The 21,663-nt window shown below is 41.4% G+C and overlaps 1 protein-coding gene across 38 annotated transcripts in view; it reads right to left on the reverse strand.

Moving 5' to 3' along the window:
• The window catches only part of RBFOX2 (RNA binding fox-1 homolog 2), a 287,044-nt gene that overhangs the window by 95,269 nt on the left and 170,112 nt on the right, over window positions 1–21,663 (reverse strand). For 3 of the 38 annotated variants that reach the window (XM_045466998.1, XM_045466995.1, XM_045466990.1), the window contains exon 1: window positions 7,050–7,316. The exons of 28 other annotated variants lie outside the window; for them this stretch is intronic. In XM_045466998.1, coding sequence (XP_045322954.1) covers window positions 7,050–7,076 — 27 coding nt within the window. In that variant the 5' untranslated portion in view covers window positions 7,077–7,316. Of the gene's footprint in view, window positions 1–3,607; window positions 3,728–7,049; window positions 7,440–17,238; window positions 17,598–21,663 lie in introns of those variants that run through there. 7 more of the 38 variants (XM_045467004.1, XM_045466997.1, XM_045466986.1 and 4 more) reach the window with 6 other exon arrangements.

A 21,663-nucleotide genomic window follows, 5' to 3' on the forward strand; every position in this document is an offset into this window, starting at 1 on the left:
TAGCAGTTATCTTCAAATACTTGGCTTTTATGAAGAGAGATTAAGTTCTGTGTGACTCTGGACGACAGAACCAGGGGACAGTGAGAAAAGCATAATGAAAAGACATTTTAGCTCACCGTAAGGAAAACTCCTCTACTTTTGAAGGGCCAAACAATGGAACTGTTTATCTTATGAGGCTGCTAGTATCATGGAAGAGAATGCAGACCTGGAATGACATAGATTTCAAGCTTGAAACCTATCTCTGTCCGTATCTAGTGCCGCCCAGTGGCCTGACCTCTCAAATCTCAGTCTAACGGATGGGAAAAACACCACGGATCTCAAAAAGGGATTGGCAAGTGATATGATACGTCCATGATAATGATTTATGTATATGTAAATGTGATGTGTATGTAAAACTGGTGTCAAGCAGGTAAGCAAAAGCAAAAAAACTTGTTTTAATAACAGTCATTATTAGTGGTGTTAAGAACAGGGAAGCCAGAGACAAACTCTCTGGGGTTTAAATCCTGACACTGCCTCCCTGGGCAAGTTACTTAACTTTTCTGAATCCCTGTTTCCTAACTTCTTTCTTATTTTTTAATATTTATTTATTTATTTATTTAGAGAGTGAGCACACACGTGCACACACGAGCAGGGGAGGGGCAGAGACAGAGGGAGAGAGAGAATTCCAAGTAGGCTCCACGCTGTCAGCATGGAACCCAACACGCGGCTCAAACCCACAAATGGTGATGAGATCATGACCTGAGCTGAAATCAACAGTCAGATGCTTAACTGAGCCACCCAGGAGGCCCCCGTTTCTTCTTAATCCCTACAATATGGACATTAACGGCACTTATAAGGCTGCTAATAGGAATAAATGCCTTAATATACTCAAGGCACTGACAAAAGTGCCTAATACATAATATGTACTCTGTAATATTATCTGCCACTATAAAATAATACTATTACAATGGATTCATTTTATTCATTAGTAAATTCCCTGCTTTTTCAAGTACAATTGACCCTTAATGGGAGGGTAGGGGTGCTGACCCCGCCTCCGCCCCCACATTGTCAAAAATCTACACGTAACTTTTTGATTCTCTAAAGCCTTCACTAATAGTCTTCTGTTGACCAGAAGCCTTACTGTTAACATGAACAGTCAATGAACACATGTTTTGTATACTGTATGTACCATGTGCTGTATTCTTATATAAAAGTAAGCTAGAGAAAAGAAAATGTTATTAAGAAAACCATAATGGAGGGAAAATACATTTACATCACTGTACTGTATTTATTGAAAAAAATCCACATTAAGTGGGCATGTGCACCTCAAACCCATGTTGTTCAAGGGTCAACTTCTATTCCATCAAAGCCTTGAATAAGTCAGAGATGGAAATTCCAGAAGTGAATCAGAGCCTCAACTAAATTAATTCATTCACACATTCAACAAATATTGACTGAATATATAATACCTACAAAAGGCACTGGGGTACAGTGCTTAAGAGTATGGAGTCCCAAGCCGGTCTATGGATACGAACCTCCAGAACATCTCTTAGGAGCTGTATAAACTTGGGCAAGTTACCTAACCATTCTGTGCCTCAGTTTCCTCTTCTGTACCAAGGGGATAACGACAAGGTCATGGAGAGGATTTCAATGCTGTTTAGCCCAGTACCTGACAGGATTAGCTGATCAGCTATATTATGGCTACACGCCAGGCATAGTTCTAGATACTGAGCACACAACACACTGCTGAGAAGGTCCCTGACCTCACTCACAGAGCTTATATTCTTTGGAGGGGTCGGTGGCACAGATGATAAACAAACATGTTAACAAGTAACGACAGGCACTAAGATCAGTGTTAAATAAAGGAAAAGCAGCATATGGGGATAGGGCAGTTCAAGTTGACACAGGACGGTCAAGGGAGCACTCTCCCTTGAGAAGCCAAGTGGGAAGCATTTCAGGCTGGGAGAAAAACAGAAGGAAAGGCCCTGAGCAGGAGGGTACAAGGTGTGGTAAGAGACGAGCAAAGAGGCCAGTGTCTTTGGGGCGAAATATGGGAAGAGAAGGAGAGAAGGTTGGGGAGCCAGCGGGGTTCCTGATCACACAAGGGCCTCAGGGACCGGAGTAAGGACATTGGATTTAATGAGTCTTCAGGAAAACAAACAACCGGGAAGGTTTTTAAGGCACAGGAGTGACAAAATCCGACTTGCACTTGAAATAATAATGCACTCTGCCAACAACCTCTAATGAGTTATTGGACTCTAAGGCTCCCCGAATTTCATCACTCTAATAGAAACAAAGGGACGTTTAAGCATCTGGGCAATGGGAACACCACAAACAGCATGATGGCGGACTGCAGCATTCCCAGCTGCCTAGGCTGGAGGTTGAGCACCGAAGCCCAATAATAAAGCTGCTACATTCAAAACGGCAAGGCATCTGTGGCAGGGGCGTGTTCTGTTTGTGTTTGTTGTGTTTCACAGCCCCAGTGTTGCGAAGAAAGTTTAAGGAAGATGGGGGCCGGGCGGTTTGGGAACGGTGAGACAGGAAGCGAGAGGGATTCCGGCTCCAGGACGAGATGCCTTGGGACACCAACCACGTCAGGCTCCAGGGAGGAATGGTACACCAGAAAAGGGCCACTGGGCAGAGTCATCACAGGTGACCACCTGAGTATGGCACAGAGATGCCCGAGAAACCACCCAAGGTGAGGAATTACCCAAAAAGATGTTTTCATCTGAGGACTCCACAGACCACAAGTCAAAGGAGAGATGAAGCTGTTTCCACATGGCCATCCGTACAGACAGGAGTCTGAAAATCTCAGGGAAGAGCACAAGACTTTCCGCCGGGCGCTGTCACCGGGAGGGAGGAAGAGCGCCATTTACCTGGCCACACGGAGACGTCCTCGGTGACAATGCAAACTTGCAGAGATTATCAAAGGCTTACCTAGTCTGGACTGCAGCACTAAGGAGAAAGATAAAGTTAAGGAAAAAAAGAAAAAAAAGGGAAGGGCAAAAAGGTGTGTGTTTGGGTGGTGGGAGTGGGGGTAGGGGGGTGGCTGGGAAGAAGAGAATCCTCTACCGAGTCCAAATTGTTCAGATTTAATCACATTTATAGAATTCTGGGTATCTTTTCAGGAAAGCTTAGTCATTTTTAGCACAGCAATATTTTTCAAGAGCCCATCTTGGCTTTGGCAAGGAAATGGTTAGAAGTAAAGATACGGAGCAGTGTACAAGAATTCCGCAAGAAACCAAATCTTCGGAAAGAGTGAGCCTTTTTTTGGTTCATTGTAAAGGAACATAAATTAGTCTCCAGCCCACAATCTGCACCTACCCCCAACTTCCCAGAGTCCTGCGCAGCCCATAGAAAGTGGAAAGTGTGCCAAAACAAACCGTGTGGGCCCAGGCTCTGGGCATGGAGGCTGGGATGAGGTTCGGGTGGAACCGGCCGGCAAGAGAATGGAAGGGCTTTGAAGCAAGGCCACAAAATGGAGACTGAGTAATCCCCGAGTACTTCCAAAATCCACAGAAAATGGACTACGCGTAGCTAAATCTCAGAACTGATTCCCTACTCCGGCTCATTTCCAAAAAACCAAACCCAGAAAGGACACGGGAAAATGAAACAAAGCAAAACATACCTGCTCAGTTATCTGTCTTTAATTAAAGCATAGAACACCCTCCCTCTCCTCTTCTCCCAACCACCCAGGAACAGAATAGCGACGGGGCAGCAGCTCAGGTGAAAGACTTCAGCCTTCCAGCTACAAAGAGGGGAGATAGCAGACAATGGAACTGGTGATTCATTACAAAAGAATACACTCCAGAGCCGGCCGGCCTGCTGCCACATGGGCTCCCTGCACTATTTAAAGGAACAGCAGCCCCCTTTCCAACCTCCCTTATTCTTAACACCTTCCCTCCTCTCGGTCCTGATGGAAAACAGATTTTGAAGAAAATGCCAGCAAAGCACTGAGCTGTCCAAGAAAGGGAGGGCTTTGTGTTCCACAGAAACTGGCAGTCTTACGCTACAGGAGAGTACAAAAATTTTCTTTCACATCCACCACACCGTACAACCTTTCTCCTCTCTGCCTGGTAGACTTTCCCCTTCAAGAACAAATAGCGTAACTGAGTCTATGTCAGGCCAACCATTTTTCTTATTCACTGAAGTCGACTGCAATTTTGTTTTTCTAATTTTATACCTATTACAAGAATGACTTCTTCTACATGGTTATTTTCAAAGATGTGAAGGGATGTAGTAATTTGGTTCACTTGCTCAGAAATAACAAGAGTATCTCAGAGAATTCTACACCATTCACACGAACAGTGGGTAGACCTGAAGTTATATTTTAAAAAGTCACCTGGGCATGTCTGTCTAGTATAATAGAATTTTGTGATTAAACTGTCTTTTGCTTTTTCTTTCAAGGCAAAACACTGATTACCTACTGTAAACGGCAGAGCCGTTTGCTAATTATACCAAAAAGGGGCCTCATAAAACCACAGCCGATATAATAATAAGGTGCACCCGTCGAGCAACTGCCGATGTGGATCTAATATCGATCTGAAAGCACTTTGCCTTTCTTCCACCAAGTGAGCAGTTAATTTAAAATTAAGGGATACAGGGACGTCAAGATCCAATATGCAAAGAACCGAGGTGACAAAATGATAAAAACAGATCTAAATACTTTTCTTAATATACTAGTCAAGACAGTAAATACTATGCTATAATAAGCCATTTAACTTTGATAAACCAAACCCTAAACGGCACACGCGTTTTATATTCAGAAAGTCTATGTGACAGATCATTATCAAATACTAGGATTACATGTCTGGCTTGAAAAACGGGAAACAAAAATAACCAAAGCAAAACAAAACAAAGCAAAACAAAAAAACCAAAAAACCCCAAACCTGTAAGGACAAAGAAAGAGTTGGCCCATCTGGTTATCTCCTTTCATTTTTTTTTTCTTTTCTAGATTACTAACAACTATGTATGTTACATTGACACAGGAAGTATATACACCAAAACAAAAATGCTGCCATACGGAAAATCCACAAATTTGATATTCTGCACTTCCCGCTTGCAGAAATTCGGGGTGGGCAAAAACGAGCAACTTCCTCTCTCAGCATCCTGCACATCCTGAGACGATCACCGTGATTTTAAATCTGTTAGAATTCTTAACCACCAAGAAATCTCCCCGTTTCTATTTCTCTCTTCTGCTTCACTTGCTAAAACTACAGTTTCCTTACATACCAATTATTCAGATCACAATATTAAGTGTGCAGAAGCATGCGTTCTAACTTGTGTTTTACACACGCTCCTCCAGAAACTCAGGGCACATGTTCCAAGAGGCCACAGAAAACCTCTGATTATAAAAAGCACTACTTTAGAGAACTCTTTCACTGACTTAAAAATATATATAATGAAAAGTCAAGTAGTTGAAAAGCCCTCAGTAATAGCTGAGAAAGGAGAGAGCTGTTGCCCTGTAATATTGCCAGTTAATGAAAATTGAATGAGGGCTCCAAGGTTAAGAAGTATCATCTCCCAAGCAACAAAGAGAATCCAGAAATAGGTCTTCTCTTTTATGGAAATTTTTAAAAAGTAAAGCAATATTTTAAAAGAGTTAATTAGGCTGACAGCAAAGGGATAAGTGGAAGAGAAAATATTTCCAAGATTTCTCTCCTTTCCAAAAGAGGAGGGGTTTCTCGATAATCTCTGAACTCAGATCTGGCGAAAAATTACTTTGGAAAGATACATTCTTTGAAACTCCCCTTCCCTCTAGGTCATGTTGGCAGAATCTCCCTGATGCTTTCCCTCTTTCCAAACAGCACTGCGGGGCATTATATAACATTTAACGGAACACTGTTCCTGCCCCTAAAATGATGCCTCTATCCAGAGAGCTAGCCGACTCTCTCGCCCTCCGGTGGTGGTAACTTGGAGAGGAAAAGAGAAGAGAGAATACAAAAAAAGGGCAACCTCCTTAAAAGGAAAGCACTGTCCAGTGATGAAATTTCCCTACAGAGCATAAAAGCCTGGCGTGACACCGATCCTAGGTCTGAGCCTGAAGGACTGGAAGGCTCGACCATGCAAATGACTTCACTCCAACCACAGCCTCATCATTCCCTATCTACGTGTAAAGGAAAAAGGGTAAAGGAACATACAGAAGGTGCCAATGAGAAAAAGAGCACTGCCCGGGGAACCATGGAAGGCTATTCACCTTTCCGTTTGTCAGGAATGACTTGGTAAAATGCAGATTAGATACTGCCTGGCATAACCAAAGACAGGCAGAGAGAGACAGAGAGAGACAGAGAGAGAGGGAGAGCGAGAAGAGAGAGATCTTCCATTTCCGACTCCCTCTCCTTCAAATGCCTTTTAATGCCCGTGTGATTGTCACTTATCCGTTCAGATTTGTTCTCCTCTCGGGGAGAGCTCGACCTGCCTCAGCTACACCTGGATATTCCCAGGGTTCCTACTGAAAACATTCCTTGCCAGTAACAAAGCCATGAAAACGGAGCCTATTTTTCTAGCCTTCATTTTTAACAAGCCATGTAGAGCGAAGGCAGCGAAACTGCAATTCCACAGCCAGCCCTGAGAAACCAGAGTGAATCAGGAATCAGATTTCCCTAGAACACAAATTCTTCTGCAATTCTTAAAAGGAAGTCGGTCCCTTTCCCCTCTTTTTGGCAGTCTGTAAGAATCTCTTCCTACCTCTGCAGTCTCTCTCCCTCCCTCTTCTCAGAACCAAGACAAAGAGGTAGACAAATCCCCACAGGGTCTTTCCTGAGCTACAGCTGCACAGAACAGGAAACAGGAATCTGCTATGGAGCTGAGGGAGGGGGAGAGAAAAAAGGATACGGACACATCACACACACACACACACACACACACACACACACACACACACACACTCCCTCTCCCCCTCTCTCTCTCTCAACAGACACAGACTAACACTTTTCAGTTCATAACAATAAATCTGGCCTTTTCTGGGAAGACAATCATTATTAAAACTCTGTTTAGTATACCCGACCCCCATATCTTTACTTAGATCCCAGAAACCAGAAAAGAAACACACGGAGGAAACACAATCTTACCTGAGTTACCATTTTCTTTTTCTCCATAAACCAAACGGAACAGATGATGAACCCTTCAGGGCGGTCGTGCTGGGGCACACCTCCACAGCTTTCCTTCCCCCCCTCCCCCCCCCAAGCCAGCTATTTAAGGGCGGGTGATTGATTTCCCTTTATCCCGTTTTCCTTCCTTTCTCTTTCTAGCGTTTCTTCCTTTCTTTTCTCTTCCTCTCTGGCAGTCTCTCCCCCTCCTTCTTTCTCCAGCTCCCTCCCATATCTCAGGCAGATGGCTGAAGGAAGCCCCACCCCTGAATGCCTAAGGTAATTAATCAGAGTAGAGCCCCACCTCTTCCTCCTCCCCCCACCCCCTCCCGGCAGGCTGACATCTCCCAACTCCAGAAACAGGCCTGCTGGAGAATGGCAGTTTGTTGTGTGCTTTGCGCACGCGTGTGTGCGTGTGTGCGTGTGTGTGTGTGTGTGTGTGTGTGTGTGTGTGTGGAGAGAGAGACAGAGAGAGAGAGAGGGAGGGAGGGGCAGGCGCCATGTGCAGGCATATTTTAAGGAATGAATATCTGTTATGGGGGCATTAATTACACAGCACTGGAAGCATTCACAGCAGCTCACCACAGTTCATACAGATTTAAACTATTCCACCCGTGAATACCTGATAATTAAACAAGAAATGAAACAAAAAGTATTTAAAAAATATCTCCACTGATGTACAGTTTATAGTTGTAGTGGATTTAATGAAAGATGTGAAAAGCTGAATGACCACTTACAGGAAGGTTTTCAAGGAATGGGAACCGGCAAGAATCTGCCTGTCCTAAACCAGTCTAATGCCTGCAAAGGACCAAAAGACAGGAGGAAGGTAATAGAAGTGCTTATTTTTTTCTACTGTTAAAAACCTGGGGATTCTGAAAAAAGTGTCTATAAACAAGACTGCTTAAGAAACTTAAGGTGTATAGGAAGGTGTCTGCAAATTTGACTGCCTAAGGCTTCCAGGTTCATTACAAATCCTGGTTAACTGAGAATCTGCCCTTTGTGTTCCCCGCCCTCGGTATTTCAGCCTCTACTGAAAATCATAAACTCCTTCTTATCTATACACTGGGCATCTGTGCCATCATTGTAAACAGTAATTCTTACTACCATGTGCTACAGATATAAAAGATTTGGGAAAATGTTTACTGAACATAAGAGTTTCTTTAATGTTTTCTTACTAAAACAAGACTGAAAAAAAGCATAAAGGTGTGACTCAGTCCAGAAGTCCTAGTCTAAGTCCTGATTCTGCCCTTTACAAGTGCTCTTGCTGGTCTTTAAGTTCCCAATGTAAATTTCATAATTTCTCTACCTTAAATTATTAAATTTTCAAGTAAAATAATCTGTGTGGATGATGAACTTACGGTGTTTATCACTTTCACATAAAAATGAAGATTTTTTTTTTTTTTTTTGGTATTCTAATAAGGGCCTACTCCAAAGTATTCTGGGGCACCTGGGTGGCTCAATCAGTTAAGCACCTGACTCTTGATTTCGGCTCAGGTCATGATCTCACAGTTGTGGGATAGAGCCCAGTAAGGGGCTCTACGCTGAGCACTGAGACTGCTTGAGATTCATTCTCTCTCTCTGTCTCTCCACTACCCCCCTCCTCCTCCCTGGCTCACATGTTCTGTCTCTCTCAAAATAAATGACTTTAAAAAAAAACAAAAGGATTTTGGGGCTCCTGCGTGGCTCAGTTGGTTAAGCTTCCGACTTTCGCTCAGGTCATATCTCACAGTTGGTGAGCTGGAGCCCAGCATCTGGCTCTCTGCTGTCAGCACAAAGCCTGCTTCAGATCCTCTGTCCACCTCCCCCCACTCACTGCCCCTCCCGATTGCACTCTCTCTCACTCTCTCGCAAAAAATAAAAAAATAAACATTAAAAAAGGGATTTTATTTGTATTTTCATTATGTGTTTATTATTATAATCTCTGATAGATTACCCAAAGGCAAAGAGATTAATCCTAAAATTAAGCTTCCTATGTGTAAGATATATACGAAAGAAATCAAAATTTAAAATCACAAATCACGCTGAGAATGCATAGTGTTTTGCTATCTCTACGAGGATTTGTTTAGCAAAATGCATAACCAGCCTTGGTTTGGCACACTGCCCAATATAACATCATCATACTCCTAAACACATTAATAATCATTTTAACAATTCTGAAAAGAACATAGGAACCACCAATCTGGAGAACCTGAAGAAACTGGCATAAGCATAGCCATTTGCTGAATACCTACAATAAGTCAGGCACTATTCTGGGCATTTAACAGATAATTGCATACTTTTGGTATAATCCACAATGTATAAGGAAATGTGTACCAAAGAATGGGACCTTTAAACATTGGGGGTGAGGAGGGAACAACTATGAGAAAAGGAATAGATCAGTACTAGGCTTGTTCTTATTTAACATCTTTAGAAATGATCTGGAAGGTAGAACACCTTGCATTTTCTCAATTTGTAACTGCAAAGCCAGTTAGGAGATAAATGCAGTCGAGTTTAAAAAAAAAATACAGAGTAAGCAGAAAAGAGGTAGGTGAGTTTCACTGGAAGCAACCCAGTGGACTTTGGGGAAAATCTCAATCACGTTTATGGGAGAATTACTTATGTTTTCAGTTCTAGTATAAGAAACAAACCTGAGAATCACCGTATGCCATTCTCTGAATCCACTAGTCCACTACAGTGCTAGGGGCAAAACACCTTAAGCAAGACAGAGTCCCCCACCCCCCATCACGCATTCACCACCCTGACGAAAGTCACAGTTCTCTTGAAGTTTGTGTGTGACTGCAGCCTCTGTACATTAAAAAAGACAACATGTCCCCCAAAAATCATTTTTAAAATATAGAGGCAAATGAGGAATCCCTACATGCAAAAAGGCCAGGACTAGGGCTCGGACGCAAGTTTCCTTTGGCCTGGTATTCATGCTTCTTTTGTACATGTAGGACCAACATTTTATATGGCAGATGAGCTTAGAACAGTCATTACCACAAGAAAGAGTTAGTATGAGCTAACATCCAAATAAATATTACGATGGTTCTCATAAACACCGAATAACAGCATCATAATGAGCACTGAACAAACTGAAGGATATTTTGAAGTGTGTCCCTGGCTTTCAAGGCCTGTATTACAGAGGACAGTTTGCTCCCTGGGGCCCAAGAGAAAGAAGGTGCAGTTGAACAGCCTGGATCTGACCCAGCAAAACAACTGGAGTCCCCTAGTGGCTGAATATGCCCGGTAGGGTACCAAGGAGCAACTCATTCCAGGGCATTTTCTGGGATGGAATGTCTGGGTTCCTTCCAAGATCCTCCTTCTCACTCAACACCACACCAAACTGGAAGTCCTTCTGATTTCTATGAAACCTGCCCTTTCTTTCTGTCCCTAGAACCACAAACTCAGTTCTGACCACGTTATTTGGTATCTAGCCTCCTACTTCGCCCTCTGCCTCCCATCTACCATTCTTCCTGTCCGAGATGCTTACCACCACCAGGGACCTCTTTCTACGTGCAAATCCCACCATGCCATTTCCCTGATTCAAATCCTCAACTATTCCCCACAGCCTAAAAGGGGGGGAAGGTCTAACTCTTATTAGGTGCCTACCACGTCACCCGGCCTCATTCTACTCTCTGATCCCCTCTTCCCCTCCTACCACCCAGCGCTCTTCTCTGCTCCTAGCACACTGACCCACATTCCGCAATGACACCGCGTTTCTGTTCTTTTCTGTTTCACATTCTTACTCCCTTGAATATGGCCTTCTATCTGGCTGACTGGTTAATTCATCTTCCAAAGCTCACTTCAGCGATCCCCCCTCACCCTAGAGCATTTCCTGGCCCTACCTGTTCCCACATCTAGGTTAGGTACCCCTTCTCCCAATGCCTTGGGACCTAGCCGATGGTTCCTAACTGTTGGGGTTACTGACGGTGAACGACCTGAGGGTAGGAATTGTGCGTTTCATACCGTATCCCCAGTTCCTAACGCACTGCCTGAATACATGAAGAAATGTTTGCTGAAATCAAACAAGAATGCCTTGATTTCCAGCTCTAACCATTTACTTCACATACACGGGTACCTGAGAATGAAGAGTATCCGTGCTGTTATCAAAACGGTATAAAAGTGTTCTTTTCTCCCAAAAGGGTACTTGGGAATATGTTCAAATTTACAAATTTACTTCGGTATCTTAGAAATGTGAAGTTAAAAGGAAGAGGTAAAAAAGGAGAGTGGGAGAAAGGCCTCAGTTTTCACTTTTGTAGAATAGTTCAGATTCTAGACGAAATGATGCTCACTGATTAAAAAACAAAACGAAACGCAACAAAACCCAAAACTCCCAACTTTAGGTGCTCTTCCTGCTCTGCACAATTTGACATTAGCTGTGACTCAACTTCCGTACCTTCCACCCACGTACCAGCAATGCTATAAAAGCACATCCAACAGTCCCCGGCTAGAAGGGAGGTTTTGCTCCTATTTTCCCAGGCTGCCTCTGACACCCAAGTGAAAAGCAACATTAAAGGGATAGCATTTCCTGAAATAATAAAAACTTGTTAGTATAAAAGCTTTTCACAGCACGCCCCCACACAATAACCCTAAATGTAAATAACAATTTACACCTAATAGATATTAAATGCCCTCCCAGAAGTATCTCTAACACAATGCCACTTTAATATCCTTTCCCCACACACTCCCTTTAGCATAAATGAAGCCAAATTAAGGGTAATTCTATTATTTCCCCACTTCTTTCCTCTAGTTTAGGCAGGGTTCAGTTACATAGAACCCATTCTCGAAAAAAAGGTGAGGGAAGCATCTTATATGCTTATAAAACCTGAATAACCCTCCTATTTATTTCTTATCGCTCAAAGGCCAAACCTTTAGAACGAGACCCCAAATAACATACTTATCTAAGACATAGGTGAGGCTAGAAAAATTAGAGAACGTTACTTTACAAGTTAGTATCTAGATTTGAGTAACATACTCTTGTATCTTTTAAAAAAATCCCAAAGTCTACTCAACTAAAGTCACACATACAACTGAAATTATGTACACATTCTCTGTATTCAGTGAGAGATTAAGGAAATCTTAGACAAATATGAAAATGGGATGGGATATAAACAAATTTATCCATAACCAGATTATCAAGATAATAACAGCTGGTGAATCTATGACAACTGCGATGGGTCTGCTGCTTCCCCAATGCTAAATACTAAAATACGCGGTGTCTCCAACTAAATTACTGGACGTTCTCCTGTCTTCTTCGCCACCAAAATCCTTGTGCCTGGCACAGTACATGACACATGGTAGGCACTCAAAAAAATTCTCAAAATGAGAAATGAAGGAATACATATGTTCCCTGCACCTCATCCAGGTCGCCTTCCCCCGAAGAAGTGGACAGCCGCGGGCTAATTCACTCCACAACATTCTGCAGACCTGAGCGTGCTGTAGGCAAATGGAGCTTTCAGACAGGGAGCTTTCTGTCTCCCAATCTTCCAGATGCCTAAGATCCTTAAGCTGTATTTGGCTGTCCGAAACCCTCAAACACTTGGCTACACCCCCTACAATAGAAGACCTCGCTTCTTCTTCCTCCAACTGCCCCATTCACCTCAAAATGGTAATTGGTGCCAACGTGTTCAGTGGGTGCCTCAGGACACACGGTGATAATAGAGAAACCCTAACCTGCCACAAGGGTTATGTTTTCCCCTTGATATTTTGTATTGTGGTAAAATACACGTAACATAAAATTTACCCTCGGTGATTTTCTAGTACAGCTGACTGGTGAATAACACAAGGGTTAAGGGCCCTCATCCCCCACGCAGTCGAATATCCATGTACAATTTTTGACTCTCCCAAAACTTAACTACTAATAGCCTACTGTCGACTGAAGCATTATAGATAGCATAAAGAGACGATCAACACATATCTTGTACGTTGAATGTATTATATGCTGTATTCTCTTAATAGAGCTAGAGAAAAAAAGAATGCCATAAGAAAGAGAAAATATATTTACAAAACTGTAAAAAAAAAAATCCACATAAAAGTGGACCAAAAGAGTTCAGACCTGTCTTGTTCAAGGGTCAACTGGTATCATATAGATTGGTTATGCGCTATCATTGCCACCATCCGTCTCCAGAACGCTCTGTATTTTTTAAAACTGGAATTCTGTATCCATTAAACAATAACCCCCCATTCTTCCTGTCCCTGTGAGCCCCTGGCAACAACCATTGCACTTTCTGTTTCTAGGAATGGGACTACCTTAGGTACTTCATATGAGTGGCATCATATGGTACCTGTCTTTTTGTGACCGGCTCATTTCACTCAGCAGGACTACTCTCATGATTCATCCATGTTGCAGCTTATGCTGGAATTTGCCTCTCTTTTTTTTTTTTAAAGACTAATATTCCATTGTGCGTATTACCATATTTCGGTGAACCATTCATCCACTGATGGCACTTGGGTTTTGCTTCCACCTTCCGGCTATTGTGAATAACGCTACTGTGAACACGGGTACGCAAGTATCTCTTTGAGACCTTGCTTTCCATCTGGGGGGGTATATACCCATAAATGGAAACACTGGGCCAGACGGGAGTTCTATTTTTAATTTTTTGAGGAGCCACCATACTGTTTTCCACAGCAGCTGTACCATTTTACATTCCTACCAACAGTGTACAAGGGTTCTAATTTCTCCACACCCTTGCCAACATTTGTTACTTTGTGGTTTTTTTTGTTTTTTGGTCTTTTTTACAGTAGCCATCCTAACAAGTTACATTTTAAACATCCAGCCAGAGGCAGTAATGTTTAATCCAAAAGAATAATTTCAGAAATAGTTTCTCAATAAATAAGATTTTTTTTTTCTGGGCAAGGAGACCATAGTCATTGTTCTTTAAATCATAGAAAGCAAGCCCCTATCTATTTACTCTGCCTGTATTTTAACCTGATTTGGTCTAGACTTGGCTCTACAAAAATCGTAACTAATAAGATAACCAATCTCAATTGCGTACTCTTAATATAGGCGTGATTTTATTAACAATAAGAGCAATGAATGGTCAAGTTCTAAAAATACTTTTTTGCCTTATGTTGAGAACTCACTTTATTTCATTATCTCAACACTAGCAATTCTAGAAACAATTTAAAAAACAGGTGCCAAATCTTTAATTAAAAAAAATACTGTTCAGCCATATCCTCAATGATTTCCAATGGCATAATGCATCAGTACAGAACCACACATGTTATCCAGTGAGGAGCTTTAATTTAACTAAGTATAAGAATATGACAGAAGCTAGTAAGAAAATTTTGTAACTACAGTGGAGATAAAAGTTTAGGTGGCCTGGAAATGCGAGCTGGTGCAGCCACTCTGGAAAACAGTATGGAGGTTCCTCAAAAAACTAAAAATAGAACTACCCTACGACCCAGCAATTGCACTACTAGGCATTTATCCAAGGGATACAGGGTGCTGTTTCGAAGGGATACGTGTACCCCCATGTTTATAGCAGCACTATCAACAAGAGCCAAAGTATGGAAAGAGCCTGAATGTCCATCGATGGATGAATGGATAAAGAAAATGTGGCATATATATATACAATGGAGTATCACTCGGCAATCAAAAAGAATGAAATCTTGCCATTTGCAACTATGTGGATGGAACTGGAGGGTATTATGCTAAGCAAAATTAGTCAGTGAGACAAATATCATATGACTTCAACTCATATGAGGACTTTAAGACACAGAACATATGAACACAGGGAAGGGAAGCAAAAATAATATAAAAACAGGGAGGGGGACAAAACAGAAGAGACTCATAAATATGGAGAACAAACTGAGGGTTACTGGAGGGGCGGTGGGAGAGGGGATGTGCTAAATGGGGAAGGGGCACTAAGGAATCTACTCCTGAATTCACTGTTGCACTATATGCTAATTCGGATGTAAATTTTAAAAAATAAAAAATAAGGGGCGCCTGGGTGGCTCAGTCTGTTAAGCGTCCGACCTCAGCTCAGGTCATGATCTCACGGTCCTTGAGTTCCAGCCCCGGGTCAGGCTCTGTGCTGACAGCTCAGAGCCTGAAGCCTGCTTCAGATTCTGTGCCTCCCTCTCTCTCTGCTCCTCTCTTGCTCATGCTCTGTCTCTCTCTGTCTCAAAAATAAATAAAAAGATTAAAAAAATTTTTTTTAAATAAATAAAGTTTAGGTGGCCAACAACTATCTATTACCCATTTACAAAGGCGCTGAAAGAAAACTGTTTCCCTAACTGAATTAATAAATAAGATTGTAAAATAGTTTTGGATCCTTCAACTTAAAATTGTTTTTCCAATCTCATTCATTTCCCTGATGTTGTGGAATAGAGAGTGTACTCTTAAAATTAAAATCTCACTATCTGCATTTCTAAGCTACTTGAATTTCAGATGGAATATAGCTACTAAATGGAGCAAAGCCAGGAAAGGGTTGTTTCAAACACTGAGCGCTACCTTTACCAATACTAAAACTTAATGACTAAAAAGATTTAGGGTGTCAAATACATTTCATCATAAACGAATAAAATTGCACTGCTAAAGACTAGCAAATGTTGTAATTTCTAAATAGGAACGCTCTAATCCACCCCACCACCTTTCCCTTGTTGGGAGGTGGCCAGTTTTCTACCTCAAAACTTCTTTTACACATTGTAATTATTTTTTCCATAGATCTCTGATACTTCAATCTTCTTTGGGAACACTTTTGCTTTTCCAGTTTTTCCCCGCAATTTTACTTATACAACTGTTACTACAAGTCCCTTACTTTGCTAGCTGGGTCTCAGAAAAATACTGCTCACAGATGTTTCTCTTCAAAAGCACATCAGTATTTACTTGGAAGAAGCTTTGCTTCTAATCTAGTCTCATGACACTTTCAGCCTTAAACTGTTATGTGGACCAATCTACTGTTTTATGCCAGTAGAGAAACGGTCCACAGGTAAGTAAGACCCACAAATACATCAAAACCTCACTGTGGTAAATACCCTTGACCTGAATAACTCAAAATAATGGAAACACATACATATAACAGAATATAAGTAAAACGCATAGTTGAACAAACATCACCACATCCCCTCCCATCTGACTTCAATCCTGGTGGCCATGAATGAGAGCTGGGAGTTTCCTCTGGAGAGCTTACCCAATAGGTTCAATTAAAAATAGCCTGGTTAGCCCTTAGGCCCAAAATACACAATAGGATGTAATGGTTAGTTTGTCACTTCCTTTAACCCTATGCATTTCTGTCCAACCTACAGCTTAGGAGCTAATTATTAGAGAAATGGCCATTTCAAAGGAAAAAATAATGAAGTACCATGAAAATAAAAGTAAACCAAAACAAACTGAGAAAACTGCTAGTATCTGTAATTCAGAATTAACTGTATTAACCGTTTTTATCCTCCTGTTCTAGGTTTTCAGCACAATCCATTAATATTTCAAAGAATCGCGACCTATGAAGGATCACTTGGTCCAACCCCTTCATTTCATACATAGGGAGAGTGAAATCAAGTCAAATGAAGCTATTTGAGCATATCATGGAGGTGGTTAATGCTATAGCTTGAATCAGAATCCAGGATACTTCAACTTCACTCACTATACTGCTACTAATTTAAAGGCAAATGGTAGGTATCTGGAATACACTTCATGATGACTTGAAATTTTCTGATTCTAGACTTCAGTAAGTTAATAAATAAGATGCCACTAATCCCATCACAAAATAGTCTAAAACATTGAGTGTGTAGAGAGTGCCCCACCGTACATTACCTTTCTGAAACATAACAGCAACCGCCATCTGTGCTTGTCATCTACTCAGAATGAAGCCTCAAGTATACTTTAATACGGTGACTTAGTATGTTACATTTATAATGGCAAGCTCGCTGTGTTTAAACACACACACACACACACACACACACACACACACGCACGCAGGCACGCACGCACGCACACGCGCACAGGAATCTCTCTGATGTTTCAAGAACTTCTAGAGTTGAAAGTAACCTCCCCTGCCCAGTCGTCAATACTATAAAACTCAAACCTTCTGTTTCAGCAAATTAGCAAAGTACCATGGGAAATCTATGCCCTGAGTGGTACCAGGTCAAAAGACAGAAAGCTTATAAGCATTTCATCCCACCATAAAACCTTCACATCAATCAAACGGTACTTTAAAAAAAAAAAACAAAAACGTTACAGCCCTCAGCTTACCTGGACAACAGGATATTGATAATCCATACAATATACACCATACATAGCAAAGGGGAAAAATATCTTCAGATAAAGACAGTACCAAAAGCGTCTATGCTTTTGCCTTGTTTGATCTGGCTGTCCTGTCCAAAGGGACTAGGTAGCACCCAAAAATCTCTGGCTGCCTCCCAGTCTACGCAGATAGGTCTGCTGGCTCAGATGATGAAGCTGGAGCTTGGTTCAGCCCAAGCGTCCACCCCAGTAACATTCAACACTACACAGAAGAAGCGTTCAGGGGAAAAGCAAAAAAACCTCCAACTGAGTTACCAGTTACAGCCTGAAAACTACAGTAGAGACTTGCTATTTCTGGTGGGTTCAAACTGACAACTCCACCACCAGAAACTCAAGAGGCAGAGAATGACAGCCAGGACAGAGAACACGGGCTCCTTAAAGAGGCAAAAACAAAAAGTAAAAAACAAACAAACAAACAAGAAAACAACGGCAGGAAGCACAAGGTATCCAGGATCCAAATGATATATATGTTCCCGGCTTCAAATGCGTCAGAGGGGAACACTCCCAATCCAGGACATAGAAAGGCAGATGGGACTGGTGTTATTTCTCTACTCCTCCTTGGGTAGGGTGGCGCGCACGCACGCGCGCACACACACACACACACACACACGCACACACACACGCCACACACACCCCTCCTAACCGTCTCCGGCAGAGACAGGTGCTAGGATTAACAGTATAAAACCCCTCTGTCGTGGCAAGGAAGGGCAGAAAAAAGAAGTCGCCCCGCTACATGCAGTAAAGGGATCCCTTTCATGACAGTGTATGTTTGTGTATCATTTAACACCTCCTTCACTGTGCTTTAACAGAGGCCGGGACAGCTGGCAGGATCGGCACTAGAAAAGAGGGAGGTGGCCCCAGCTCGGAGGCAACATGAGTCCACCGGAGACCTTCAGATATGCAACACACTCTCTCAGCTGTTCCAATCAAACATGGAAGGATTAACTCCGGCTGTCTGCAAAAAAGGTGGGGGTGGAAAGGTCTTTTCAGAAAATCAGTTGCTCTTCCTCTGTTAGGAAGCTGCTATACCCACCCTACCATTATATACGAACACACATGTGCACGCATATTTCTATGCCAGATATTAAAAGCAGGAACAAACATGGACAGGTGTTAAGTCAGTCCGATAAAGCACGGCGGGTTGGGGTTCAAAGTTGAGACAGCCCAACTAAAACCAGAGGACTGCTAAAAAATGCAAAAAATAAACAAAAATAAAACCAGAGAACTGCTAAGTAATTCTTAGAAAATAGGACATACAGTGAGCAGAAAGTGAATGCTTAGTAAGGGACACACTATTTATAACTAGTGCTCCTAAGAAATTCCCTACTTGGCGCAAGCATTCAAAAGTTCAAATGGTAAATAATTCTAAATTAGTTTCAAGGGCTATGATCTCCCTAATCTTGGAGAGCCAGTAATATTATAACATGTTTCAGTAAGATTAAACCGTAAGGATTAAATGCAACTGTGAGGCATTTGTGAGAGTTTATGTATTGCTGTGCCCCCCGCCCCCGGTGCAATTTTCCTCCTTTTATGGTCATTGCATTTTATTTTAGGATTGTTCAGAAGAAATTGTTTTTTAAGAGTCAAAATGGCTTTAGCACATCTAAGATAGTTCTCTTGGTGAAACATTTACCTAGAATCGGTTCTAAGAGATTGGGTGGACCATTAGAACGTACTAGATTATCTTCAGATTGCTGGTATACTGGGTCTGTGTATTACACACGAGATACAATAATGCATTAATTCAGTGTAACGTTTTACAATTTACTGAACATCTAGCACCGTGCTTAAACACTGGAGAAATGAACAGACACAGTCCTGTTGTCAAGGACTTTACAGTCTTGGGGGAAATAGGTAAGCACACAGGTAAAACCAAAAGGCAAAAGGATGCTACAGCACAAAATTAAACACCACAAGTCACTTCTCACACAAAGAATAACATTTTTTTCAAAGCTGCTCTTAATGAACACGTCCACAGTATCACTTTCTCACAACTATGAGCCTCTGGCTTTGTCAATTCTGACTAGAGATTATCTGAGCCTCATAACATTTTCATAACATTTTTGATTGGATTTGTCACATGTTAAGGGCCTTTCATATACATTCTGACTATCCCCTACACCACTATTAAAGCAGTAATTAAGAAATAACAAAAGTAATGTTTCTGTAATAAGTAATGTTTCTGTAATAAAATCTGATACTAAATTTCTATTTTTTTAAACGTTTATTTATTTTTGAGACAGAGAGAGACAGAGCATGAATGGGGGAGGGTCAGGGAGAGAGAGGGAGACACAGAATCCGAAACGGGCTCCAGGCTCCGAGCTGTCAGCACAGAGCCCGACGCGGGGATGGAACTCACGGACGGCGAGATCACGACCTGAGCTAAAGTCGGACGCTTAACCGACTGAGCCACTCAGGAGCCCCACTAAATTTCTGCTTCTAATCACAAATCAAATAATTCTCCAACCCTTCTTACTCCTTGTACACCATACCATTCCACATCCACTCTACTGCATTTCATACAGAGCAGTACAGCAGTACTGGCCACATAAGACACAAATCGCTATTACATCCTTGATGTGACTGGTATCAAGATTCCTCTCGATAGGAAGACTGGGAAACGATGCACTTCTTATAAACCACGGAGGGCTGCGATAATGAACTATGGCTGATAAATTTCATGAGTTAACTCCGTTCAATATTTGGTGAATTAATTACGGAAGATCCCAGAAGTTCCCAGATGGTACTGTATTTAAGATGACACACTATAATTCAAATCCTAGAACTGATAAAAAAAAAATTTGTAAGTTTATTTATCCGCCTTGAGAGAGAAAGCATGAGAGGGGGAGGGACAGAGAGAGGGAGAGAGAATCCCAAGCAAGCCCTGCCATTCAGCTTGGAGCCCAACACGGGGCCCAAACCCACAAACCGTGAGATTACGACCTGAGCTGAAACCAAGAGTCATAACCCACTGGGCCACCCAGGCGCCCCAAGAACAACCTATATAATTTAAACTTGAAAATGGTCTCCACATATGTTCCTGCGAGCCTTGTCAATTTCGAGAGCTTTAAATTCTTCTTGAGGATAGATCTATACATACAGGGTGAGAAGATGTGACTACAATATTAAGTGAAAAAAATTATATTGCTGAATAATGTAGAGAGTGTAATTCCATATTTTTAAATGCACATATGTATCTCTGTATATCAATCAATAAATCATGTATTTAATTTGTAAGCTTTATATATCTTAGATATGTTACATATTTATGTGCACGCGTACGCGCGCGCGCACACACACACACACACACACACAACTTACTGGTTGATACACATACCAACAGATGCCACATATATACCATGTACTGTATGTAACATATATCATATTTATATACATACACATATGACAAAACCTACATCTCTGGGGGGGGTGGGACGGTGAGGAGGTTTTCATTTATTACTTTAAAGATAAACTTCTGATATGTTTGAATACATTTAAATTAGCCTTTGGTGCTCCTATAACTTATCTTTTTATAAGTTTAAGGGAATCAAAACATTTTCCTTTGAGTATAAGTACTTTAAAACTTAGCAATACTTTCTCAGCCTCTATACTATCACATTTGCTTTACTTTACATGATGGCCTCACTATAAACTCTCTGGAGGACACGGATGATAAACAAACTTAACCATGTCTTACCTAGATTCTGCCTAGTAATAGTTTAATAATTATTTAAACTAATAATTAGTTTAAATAATTAGCCCCCTTCAGAAAAATGACAAAATAATTCAGCATATGAATTATAACTCCCTGTATTTCTTGCCTGTTGACTCACCCCTTGTAAAAAATTTTAAGTTGTAATATAGTCAAGATAAAATTCTAAAATATATGCCATTTGAAAAAGCACACCCTTTTTGCAATATTATGACTGCTTTCATAGTATTGAAATCTTTGTTTACTCATCAGTTATAAATACAGAAAATGGCTGTTCATATATATTTCATGCATCTCATTAGTAAGACACCCAGATCACAGGTTTCAACAGCTGACATACCTATAACACGTGTGTTAGATAGACTGTAATGATATCAGAGAGAAACGGACCCAGTAATATTTAAGAGTGAGATATCTAGAAGCTACCTTGAGATTCATGAAATTTAAGTCTCGGAGGCATCTCAAGACTTACCAAGTACCGGACAGCCAGACAGTATTGGAGATTCTTCTCTTTTCTACTCTCTTGTTCTTTTTTCCTTCTCTCTTTCCTTCCCTTCTGCCTACGCCACAATCCTACCAAGAGTGTCCACGGTAGAATGCTTAACACAGACTGCAAGGACTTCTGCTCTAAGGTATAAAATTAGTTTTAGTGACAATAATAT

The sequence above is a fragment of the Leopardus geoffroyi genome, chromosome B4 (assembly GCF_018350155.1).
Source record: "Leopardus geoffroyi isolate Oge1 chromosome B4, O.geoffroyi_Oge1_pat1.0, whole genome shotgun sequence".
NCBI classification, from domain to species: Eukaryota; Metazoa; Chordata; class Mammalia; order Carnivora; family Felidae; genus Leopardus; species Leopardus geoffroyi.